This window comes from Pithys albifrons, chromosome 2, assembly GCF_047495875.1.
Source record: "Pithys albifrons albifrons isolate INPA30051 chromosome 2, PitAlb_v1, whole genome shotgun sequence".
NCBI classification, from domain to species: Eukaryota; Metazoa; Chordata; class Aves; order Passeriformes; family Thamnophilidae; genus Pithys; species Pithys albifrons.
The window spans coordinates 31,858,392-31,870,886 of NC_092459.1; the positions used below are offsets into that span (position 1 = coordinate 31,858,392).

General features: G+C 36.9%; 1 protein-coding gene across 1 annotated transcript in view; it reads right to left on the bottom strand.

The window, feature by feature from the left end:
• Positions 1 to 12,495, bottom strand: part of ELOVL4 (ELOVL fatty acid elongase 4) — a 37,293-nt gene that overhangs the window by 14,230 nt on the left and 10,568 nt on the right. The window contains exons 2-3 of the mRNA XM_071548659.1: positions 3,571 to 3,758; positions 234 to 314 (exon numbers count right to left, since the gene is read on the bottom strand). Of these exons, the coding sequence (XP_071404760.1) occupies positions 234 to 314; positions 3,571 to 3,758 (269 nt within the window). The remainder of the gene's footprint in view (positions 1 to 233; positions 315 to 3,570; positions 3,759 to 12,495) is intronic.

A 12,495-nucleotide genomic window follows, 5' to 3' on the forward strand; every position in this document is an offset into this window, starting at 1 on the left:
GATTCCCCTGACTTGAAGCACTCTGATGAAAGGTGATGCAAATATGCTGATGCACTTTGATTAAACCTCTGTACAGTGTAGTTATACCTGAAGTGGTCTACGAAAATATAACGGGATGCAGTCACAGCTGACAGCAGAACTGTGAAACACTATTATCAGACAAGACTTAAACTGGCATGTGGTGCTATATATTACACACGTTCATATACAAATATACAAAAAGAAATACTCACCCTAACTTCATAAACATTGTCTGAATAATCCACAGTCTGGCAGACATAGCTGTACCCTCGAGCTCTTGATGACAAGAACAGCTGAAAATATTAAGGTCACACATGAGGGAAAAGATACTACATAAAACACATTTATAACAATTATCAGCAAGTTTCTTGCTACCTCCAACTTACCTGAACAGAAATATTTAAAATATCTTTATTAGCCCTGAGAATACTATTGGAGAAAGCCAATATTTAGCACTAAAACCTGCTGTTACACACTACTTATTTTTTTCTTATAAATAAAAAAAGAAAATACTAATTTCTCTCTGCATCTATCTGCCCAGATAATTACAGCCTCATACAAATTACTATGAATTCCAGTATGACCTTGAGCTATTCAAACACCAGTATTCTTTCTCATGGCTCTAGCTTTAGAGTCAGAAAGTAATTAATTGCTTTCATTACAATTTACAAAAATGCTATTCCCAGAGCAGATTCAAGAGAACTCTGTTCAAGTGACAGGGATCAGATAATTTGGATCTACAATTTTTAACACAGTATACAAATCACAATCCAGAAAAAAAAAAAGCCAAATCTGAACACCCACAAAACACATTGAGAGCAAATGGGTGGAGAAAAGTTCCTCATTTCGTGCCAACAGAAATTGCCTGAAACACAGGAAATGCTTCTGTAGGGCCACTCCAAATCAAGCACGTTGCAAAAACCTGGACAGCAGAAGATGAACTTGACAATTGACCAAGTTTCCATTGGAAGAAGTACACTTGTCCAGAGCTGTACCAAATAATATTTCTAATCTTGACATTCATAAATGTTATGATCCATGATTGTTGAAAGTCAAGTAATCCCACCCTTTTAGAGAGACAGCACTGGAGCAGACATTACCCGTAAACTGGGAGCTGTGAAAGTAAGAGCAATACAGAAAGATGTCAGAAAAAAAAAAAAACCATGGGTAGGCACTGACTACTCTTACCACTAGCCTGACTCTCATCTTACATAGACTGAATTTGAGTTTACATTGGCATCTCATCTTGCACACAGCACTAGGAGTGCAGTCAGATGCAGAGACAAGTGTTATCCAGAAAAAAACCCCACAACATGCAAAATCGTGTGAAGCTCTGGATTTATTTGCTGCACATGCCTTTTAAAGTAAGTAAATTAAAGAACTGTCACGGAAATTATCCTACAAAAGAAACGAAACTACTTCTGCATCACCCATGTCCATTTACAAACTGCTCTAACACCACTGCTCTCCATTGTAGTCTGACACAGGCATGAGAACATTTGATGCTATTAGGGCAGAGCAAGGAAAGTTTAGTCCACACTGTTGCAGAAACCAACCAATCTCTACTGCAACCTACTGGATAACTTGACCGACTTGGAACAAGGCAGCAAATTGACTTCACCAAACTGTCTCAAAGTAGAATAAGAAAGTCATGATTCTGTGGCAAAATAGGGTCTATATGTCCCAACATACAGGGACTCCTGCATATTCTGAGAAAAAATTTCTCCAAATTTGAACCTGAATTTGAATCCAATGTATAGGAGTCTTGGACTAGACAACCCCACACTGCTTTATGGACTTACTATTTAACATAGGCTACCACAGATGAACAAAACAGCTTGCTCTCAGGATGGTTATTGAAATGCCTTTAAATGCTATTTTACATTAAAATTTTATTCTCAGGAGTGTCTGGAAACTTTACAGTCATTCACAAAACACAAACTCTATCATTTTACTCATGACAATGCCATTAAAACTCATGTGAAACACAACAGTGGTACAGTGGTATTGTAAACCTCACATAGATGGAAGCAGAAGTTGCCTTGCAAAGGAGTCAACTCTTTTATCAGTCTAAGATCAAGAAAAGACATTTCCTGTAAATGCTGTGCCCACAGCCTTAACACCCATTGAATAAAAATGTATCACTTGAGAGATGAGAAAACTAGAACATCTGTGTCTAAAACTGAGCTTTCAGCATTATCAGCAAATATGAATTTGTCATTCATTATTATGTCGATTCTGTTACTTTGAAATGCCACAAACACATTATCCTATAAGTAACACAGGTTTGAAAGCTGTTTGACAAGTTTGGTATTATTCAGCTTATGGATAAAAGAAAACCCATTTAAAAGAGTACGTGAAAAGGACAGGCATGGCAGTAATACTGCAGCATTCATTTCAGAGGAGTTGCAGTTTTAACCTGCCAAGATAATTGGATATAGTCTCTTCCCACAACTATCCTTGGATGTCAGCATTAAATTGTACCTGTAGTACTTTATTACTTAGTTGAATAGTCCAAGGAAACAATTCAGATAAAATGATGACTGAGTGTGACAACTAGAATTTTACTGAACCATGCCTTAAAAAGAGGCTGAAATCAGTTAAATTATTTTATTATAGAAGATTTTGGAGGGGCCAATATGAAGATCATCATCAGATACGCCATAGTTTGCTGGCAAAAGTACAGAGCATACCAGCCAGAGGGTCTTCAATGCTGCACTTTTAACTGCTCTGCTCATTTGCTTACTTCTAGAAACAGATTTTGCAAATCTATGATCTGAGGTCTTCCATGAAGATGTCTTGACCCACATGAGCAGTCACAGCAGCTCACATGTCAGCCATATTCTGTATAGCTATCCTTGAATAATAATTACCAAACTGTTAAGTAATCCCAGTTAGTGACTGCTACAGAGCTGATCCACTGCACTGTTACTACTCCTTTTCTCTGTAAAGAAAACCTAGCAGGAAAAATGCAGCAACACAGAAATTTATTAAAATTAACACACTTGGAACATTTCAAATCTAATATTATAAGACTGTACCTGTTTATTCTTATTTAAAGATATAGTTAAATTCATTTTTATTCTTATTCTAAGAGGTAACCTACAGATACTTTTCCTCACTATAGACAATGGACATCTGAATTTCTAAAAATGATACACATGTTAAAGACAAACAAACAGCTCAATTTCTAACAAGATGCATTCTGACACCCTTTAGGATTATTAAAATGAAAAAAAAATGTAACAAGTGTTAAACCTCTATGGATTTTACTTCTGTCCAGTATTTAGACTAACATAAGTCTAAGAAGAACTTGGAAGAGTTAGTATATAAATTTTCTCTATAGACTCATTTAGTGCATTTATTCTCCAACAGGAAGTATCTAGCTATAGAAATACTCGCATCAAATGTAGTCATCTCTAAAAGTCTGTGCAAAACATTCACCCTCGACAGACATCATAAACAGGCAAGACAATTATCTTCATTTTGCAACCCACAGACATCCTCAAACTTCTATAAGAATTCCCTCTTGCAAGAGGACATACACACCTCCTTGAAAATGAAGAAGTTGAGCAGAACCATTCCAAAGTTGTAAACAACCAACAGGAAGCGTAACTGGAAGGGCTCTCTCGTCTTCATCCATTTGGGACCCAGCCAGACAGTGAGGAGATAAATAGTGCTTATAGTCAGTGTTGGAAATGGAGACTGCATCAAGGGCCAGTCATCAACACGTTTGTCTGGGGGGATGAAGCAAACAGAAGGAGTCAACAAGGTCTGAATAAAATATATTTCATCATCACTTAAGCATTGAATTTGTTAAGTATTATTCTCTCCTGGACTAGATGCATCAGCTAGCAGAAATACAATGCACTCATTCTTTCTAGGAAGGTTAAAGAAAAATAGCTTTTTTAAAAAACCCACTATAACACATTACTGCACACAGATATTCATTATATCATTCAAGCTCTGTTGCCCAGTTCTACAATCCAAAAAAATAAAGCTAACAGAATCACATGAGTACAAACACAACTCAACCCACTAATTCCCCCAAAACAGTTTTGCTTATGATGAATGTTGACTGCAGGGGCAACATAACTAAATATTCAACTCCAAAAATCAAAGATACACAAATCTGGCAAAATACAGATAAGACCAGTAGCTTTTATTAGTTTAAAATTAGGCATTAGAAAGCCTCCTATTAATTTTACACAGGTCATATGATGACAACCAAATACCTTTGCTATTTGATGTAGGTCAGTCTCATGCTTCAGACAGAATACTAACAACATTACTGGAAAACAACTAAATAAAAGAGTTTAAAGGGATGATTCTAGTTAATCTGTGCTGACATATGGGAAACAAAGGTTTTATTTACAGTCTCCTTCAGCCACTCATGGGATCCAGAGTTGCATTACACATACTTCAGAGCCCAGAATATGCTATATTAAGTTCTGGATCAGTATCAACAAAGCACTCTTAGCCTGCTGAACCGGTGACATGTAGGATTAGAGGATGGCTCTGCTGGAGGAGGGAAGCAAGACTACAATGACACCTCCTTACTTAGTGCCCATGGCGTCCCATGTGTCATATGTGGCCTGGCCCCCACCCTGAAGGCCAATCTCGAGTTGCAGCAAGAGAGAAAAAGTAACTCCTCCATAACTATCAGAATTTCAGATACTGCACAGCTATACGATACTAACTAGAATATTTTCCAGACGCTTAGGCCAGTTATAGCTCATATGGAAACCACATCACAGGGCTCCTTGGGAAGTTCAGACATCTAAAACACCTGCTTTCAGTCACTTGTGGGAAAACTCACAAATGCAGCTGCCCATAGACTTAACTAGAAGACAAGTTTCTTTTAGAGAACTGTAACTCAAAGACAGAAAAATCCCTACACCATAAATTAATTCCTTATCCCAGGCATATTAACCAGTAAGTTAGAAAACCCTATTTATCTTGAAAATAAGGAACTCTAATGCAATGAGGAAATTACAGAACAGCACTGCCATTACTTCTCCTATACTTCTTTCTTATTTCCTTTGTTGTCCTTAAGATAATAAATTAGAAACCTCATTTTAGCAGCAGATTTCATGAAACTCTCTATTTCTAATAAACAACAAGTATTATGAACAGAAAGAGAGCATGCAGAAAACATTGATTCTTCCTATAACAAGGTGATTTAACAATAACTGAGGTGCACACTCCAAGTAAGACTGTAGGAGGCCTAAAAAAAAAGTGGAAAAGAATAAAGAGAAACCAGCCTAGCTGCTTCCATTATGGCTGTTAATACCAGAAGAGAGAAATCATCCTAATGCACAGAAACCTCCAGCAAGGCTGACACTGCCAGAATGATGGGATTCAGCTTTGCAGCCACAGTCACCAACAGAAGCCAAGGGTAAGACAGGGCAAAGAGCATAGGGAGGAGTGGCAAAATAATCAGAAGACTGGCTGTAGAAACACAGGCAGTGGAAACAGAACTGAACAAAGCGAGAGAAAGCAGTTACCTCTTCACTTCTTGGCAAGTTCCTGGCATCACACAGAAAACCACCTACTGATGCACTGCAATTATTACACACTTATATCCCTTACATTTTAGTTTCTCCTTGAATTGTTCTACCACCTGAATTTAAAAATAAAAGAGAATGCCATGGGAAAAAAAAAGGAATGGAGAATCCCACCCTCTATCTGGTGCAAAAACTCATCAAGAAGCAAGAAGAAAGGTGTCAGTTAAGAGATGCTTTTCTTCTTGTTCAGTGACCTCTTGTTAAGAGATACAGTTAAAAGACTGTGGGAATAGTCAATGTGCCATGTTTTAATCAAATCCACACCACACTTCACTGTAGTGTGCAAACTAACAGGTGAAGCAAGAGACACAGTTGCTTTCCCAGTTTTCTTGCAGTAAGCAATATAAAGAGAATAAAGAGGCATAGATACATTACAAAATGCCTTCTCTAACACAGTGTTTCATGATATCTTAAACACTAATGTGGCAATACAAAGAAATGTGAAAAGGAAGATCTGAATTTTACCCAGGAGCTGTTACTACCCTCTGATGAAAACAGAAAACCATGACCATTCCAAATTTCTTTCTATGGCAGAAGACAAGGATTTCTAGATGGAAGAATGAGGATTCACCAGAGGGTGAAAAAGAAAGACAAATGGACAACTTAAATTAGAGCCCAGCTGCAAAGAGGCTTTGCCTTATGCCTCATCAGCACTGTAAACAATTCTTCCACCTCCTTTCCACAAGTATTACAAATTGAAGAACTTCACTGGAAAAAAACAAGAGAAATAGTTCATTAACTCTGGCAACAACATAAGAGCACCTGAGAAGCTGCCATTACTCCTCCATACCATGGTTTCAGCCTGTTGCTTTCCCTTTGTTAATGGTTTTTGGAGCCACATCTCAGAGACAAGTCTTGCAGTATTTGCAAGTTAAACATAAGATTACTGACACTGATCTCATAACACACTGCCCAGGGAACCTGACTGACTGACATTTTGGGGGCCTGACCTCTCTTAGGACAACTAATTACACTTCAAACACTGTATGAGAAGGAATACAGTAGGCAGTTGAGTTCTGGAGTACATGCTGGCCAAAACAAGCATATTTACAGGAAAGAGTTTATTCTAATTCCTACTGTGCTAACCACCTTACATTTATTTTAAGGGCATCTAGGAGACTCTGCATATGATTATTTTTCACTAGTACTGTGGCTGTGGCATCAGAAAACATGCTGGTATTCATTCCAGAAGTTTTTCATCACAAGATCTCTCCTGGATAACGCAAAGTAACTTGTTGCACTTTAGCTCCATGTATCAGTCTTACTGCACAGAGAGTATTCCAAAACCAATTTCATTTCAGTTTACCTGGCAAGGCTGCTTGTCCATGTTCTACACAGAAAACACATTAATATGCAGACCCTTGCTCCAAACTTCTTTTCAAATACTCTCTTTCAAACCAAGATAAATTCACTCATCTGCTTAAGTGACAAACATTCAACACCTTCCTCTCTCCCACTCCATAATCTTGTTTTAGGCAAACCAGCAGAATTTTGTGTACTGCTTACTAGCTCGTGCTGATGACCACAAAAGATTCTGCAAATTAAAGAGAACTGTGATAGCTTGAGGAGACATATGAGCATATTAAATCCTCCATGATTTCACATGCAATAGGGACATTTTTACCTGAAAGAAGAAATAAGCTTGAAAGAAAAAGGCCAGCTCCCTGAATTAAAAAAATCCCTCCAGCTGCTTTGAAGCAAAATGACCAATGCCTTTACCTGATTAGAATTGACAGAGATTGACTGAATCTTTCAGGGGATTAATGCGTTTGTCTTTCAAATCCCAAGACCCAGATTCTAATTCCATCACAAATAAAATGTCCGCTGTGGTGGCACAGCCTGTACTACAGTGCTCTTCTGGTAAGGTGGGAAAAGTTTAAGAATAAACACATAGCAAAGACGAATCCAGTGTAGAAGAGAATATTACTATCATGTAAGGAAACAGTATGATATATTTAAATACCCAAGGTTTTCCTGTCATTTTGTGTAAATACATTTTAAAGTTTCACCTTGCAAAGACAAGAAACAGAAGAACTTACATATGTGTGCATGTGTGTGTATGTGTGTGTGTACATATATATATATATATATATACCTACCTTTGCAGGATGAAATTTCTTGTTAATTTCCCCACATAAAGAATATACACACATAACCCTCTGATGTTTTCCTTCAAAGTAAGAACAAGAGCAGGACCAGTGAAAAGCACTGAATATCCTGTCTAGTAATATTCAAAGAGGACATAATTACCCCATATTGAATTATGGATGTCAAGTGAAGGTGAATTTCATTAAGTAGGATTGCAGTGATGGTGTGCTAGCATTAAAAATCACTTCTGTGAAACATAATATAATTGTTTTAATATGCAAACATTTCTGTTAAATGTGGTTCAGAATTTCCTTTTCAATAGAAAAGATTTTACATGGTTCAATTTTCTGCATTTTGCTTAGTCTGTGATAATTTTTCTTCCTTTCCTCTACAAGTACAAACTTTAAAAATAAACAAACAAGTGCATAGCACAGTCACTCTGACATTCACCAAGAGAAATCCTGAAACAGTACACTGGTGACATTCTCTGCTCTTAATTTTAGAGAAAATATTACATTACTAAAATGCATGATTTTTGAAATTCCCTGCATTCATATTAGATTCAAAACCAATCCTTTGCTCATCTTTATATTTACTTTAATGATATATCTGTTACTTAGCTATAAGGTAGCTACTCACTAATTTATCTGGAGAGACTTTCAAAGTTATTAATAGCTATTGATACTATTCTCAGCGCAAAGACACTTACAGTGCCAATCCAGCACATCCATCTGTCCGATTACATTTCTAAAGACACTGCAGAAATGATGGTGACTGTTTAAAAGTGGTTCTGTGAGAGCTCTCTGCAGATCATGCCATTTATTTTAACAAGAAGTCCTCTCAAAGCCCAATCTCCAATTTAAGAAAGATTTCCTTAAACAATCAAAATTTTAATTCCACAATATGAGGAAGGCAAATCAATATTATTAGTTGGAGTACTGTTCTAGGAACTACACTGTTACAATTACCTAAGAATTTCCCACGTCTTGTTAGTTCCACTAGCACTGTAATTGAAGGCTATTACAAATGAAAACATGTATCACACAAGAAAGTATGTGAGAAACAGAACTTCACACACCTTAAAATGTTTACAAAGCTTTCATACTAGATCCCTTTGCAGAAAGTTAGCATTCCATTTTCCCCTTTTCCTTCTGGTTCCAGAGAAATACTCTATACAGCATATTTGTCTTTCTACATTTGTAGTAGAAATACTGGTTCAGTCGTGTAAATATTTACAAGTGAATATAAGGTTCACTGTGGCTACACAACCACTGCAGATTGGCTCAGTTAAAAGTAAACTTGAATAAGCATCTACCTGATTAGACTCTAGGCTTTTAAACTAATCTGTGTAATGTATCACAATAATTTAGAAATACATTTACTGTTACCAGTTTGTAGAGATTACATGAAAAAAAGCTCAGTCTTCAACTAACACCTCAGAATATACAAATGGAACCACAGCTGGAGCTATAAACTTAGCCATTAAAACAGTATGTGATGAACTACATGGGCTGCACTGCCTGAGACTGAAGAGTGATAGAGAAATACCATTGCAGAGTGAAATTGAGAGGCCATATATTTTTGGACTGAACATCTATAGAAGTTAAAAAATTGTATCCATTTATTATGATTTTAATAGACCAGTTCATATTGCCCCAAATTAATTATTCTTTTAAACATCTTCAGTGCTTGAATTAATTTACCTGCTTTGATCCTGATTATTCATTTCACACATTGCACTCTTATCCTCAATTCATAGAATTACAGAATCATTAAGGCTGGAAAAGACCTCCAAGGCCATCAAGTCCAACTTTTAACTGAACACCATGTCAACTAAACCATAGCACTAAGTGGCACATCCAATTGTTTCTTGAACACTTCAAGTGATGATGACTCCACCACTTCCCTAGGCAGCCCACTCCGGTGTCTGACCACTCATTCAGTAAAGAAATTCCTCCTGCTATCCAAACTGAACCTTCACTGGCACACCTTGAGGCCATTTCTTCTTGATGTGTCACTGATTACCTCAGTTCATCAAGCTGTTTTTTTTAATGAGAAATCCTATGATAGTAGAACGAAGCTGCTGCATGAACTAAAATTACATGCCCATAGCCTCATCATTGTTTCAGTCAGAAAAAAAGCCAATGTCCTCCTAGGAGGGATTGAGCAGACAGATTGCTGCAGGAAAGAAAAAGGACTGGGACACAAGGAATGTCTAGTTTATGCTTCTTTCCTATGTATCATACTTGGCAATGTCTGCAATCTTATAGCACTATGGATACTTCTAAGGAGTCTGACAGGGTCAAAGATATCTGTACCTAATTCAGGAGGAATTTAGTATCATTTATAAAACAAAGGCCATGAAACTTCCTTTAACACATGTATGAGCTAAGGGATCTTCCTTAGAAGAATGTCCCATTTTAGTATAGGATATGTGTTTTCAGAGGCAGAAAGCCCAGTAGAACACATAGCATCTTGCTGTAAAATGTTACTAGATCCTCTACATAAATCTGCTCTCTAAATCCAAAGGAATTAGGATTAAGCTTTAACTAGTTCATTATACTTTTCTCTGCTAGACTGAAAACACATTTTAATTTTTTTTTCCTCCTCATTTGGGTAGTTTTAAGCAGTTATTAGGTCGCTCACTAGCTGCCTGCCTTTTATAATTTTTTAATAGTTTTATTTAAAGAAATACTTCATCTCAATCACCTGAAAGCATATTTTCCAAACATGAACCATCTTCATGGCACTTCTATGGATACTCTACAAAGATATAAATCAGCCTTGTACTGGTTTCAGAGGAACCAATCAAGTCCCTGCTGATTTATCTCAAAGAATAATCCTGTATTCTCACAATAATGTCATAGCATCAGTGGTGGCTATGACTGGCAAGAAAACAAAGATGTGAGTATCACAGAATGGCTTGGGTTGAAAGGGACCTTAAAGATGACCAAGTTTCAACTCCCACCATGGGCGGGGACACCTTTCACTAGACCAGGTCGTGCAGAGTCCCATCCAACCTGGCTTGAACACTTTCAGGAATGGGGCATCCACAACTTCCCTAAGCAGCCTGCTCCCATGCCTCACCACCCTCACAGTAAAGAATTTCTTCCTATGTATGTCACTGGTAGAGCCAAGGATGACATGTACAGGCTGATACATGGACAAAGGTTCCCAAACCCTGACACAAAAAAGCATAACGGCTGACCTGGTTTATGTAATTTTTACCTTTTTTTTTAAACAGGACAGTACAGAGAAAGTTTACTTTGGTCTTCAGTAATGAGTGGAAATATCAGTTAGGTATTTTGCCTGTCCTCAAGCTTTAGGTGGTGAAGAACAAACTAACTTGTTTGGGTCAAGAACAAGAGACATCAAAATATTATGGCAAAGCATTGTCATTTTAATAAGCCATGAAACATAAAGCCAAGGTGCAAGAATAAAAATGTTCAGCCTCAAGCACAAGGAATAATGAAAGCACATCCTCTGAAAAACAAAACAGCAAAGGCTACAGATTTTAAGTTTGCAGAAAAACATTTACAAATCCTGTTGCAGTCAGAAACAAGAGATGCCTGCCCTAACACCAAAAGGACTGCAAGGCAATACTAACAGGAACCACCTATAACCAGCTGTGGCTTTGTTTTGAATTTCAGGGCTTTGTAATTGACAGCTTAGTCTTCTTTAAAACTATATTCAACATAAAATCAAAATGCCACATAGCTAAGAACAACATCTCCTGCAGCTAATGAACATGGCTGTAATATGCATTTATTTCATAAACTTCCATTAAAGTAACAGGAATGCCTAATCCCAATTTGCTGTTAAAAGGCCAGATGTATTTTAACTGGCCTTCCTGTTATTCTAACAAGCATTGTCGTCTTCTCAGGACTCCCATCATTCAATCACTAATACCATTTTGCCTTTGTGCTTGTATATAGCAATTGCAGGATCGACTTGTTTCAAGACAAGAATAATAATAGAATTATTAGAAAGTTCAAGAGACACAACAATTTACCATTGACTCTTGGGATTTTCAAGTCTAAAGAGATTACCTTGCTTGAATTATATTTGATTTATCTCTTCCATTGATTATGATTACTTGTGGGTACAGTGCAAATGCTCTGCTTCAAGGAATAATAAACATATAATCCTCATGAAAGTTTACACAAGATAAAAAAATGCTTCACACCTTGAGGGCTTCTGTTTGTCAAATCTTACTTTTCCAAACATCACAAATACAAGATGCATGCCCACTGCAGTGGTACTTGCATGCCTTTTCTTAGATATTGTATGTTGTGGAGCAGACAGATGAAAACAAACAAACAAACAAAAAAAAACAATTTAGGCACATGATACAATTTTATAAACTAGTTGTAGACTTTATGATCTGGCCCATGTCTCTATATTTCCAAAGCAATAAAAGTACTGCAGAAAATGCACTTCATCAAGCTTTCCTTCTACCGTGATTTCCTTACTGAAACTTCCTTAAACTTCTCTGGTTTCCGCCAAAACTACCTCTCAGAGCTCAGACTGGAGATGTCACTATTTCACACAAAAGCAGTGGGATTTGGTACTATGAAAATAGTTGTAGGGGTATCACTAATCAGTAACACAAACACAGGATTTATGCACATTCGATGTTGCAATAACAGATTAGACTATTGGCCCATCCATGGTTTTATAACGCTGAAGGGGATGATCATAGAATATGATTATCTTCTCTGTAAACAAGTCTTTTTATTGGATTCCTTCAGTTTAAAACTAAAATCTCAAAAAAATATGAAGAATTATTAACAGTAGTTTGTTAATAATAACTCTGCAA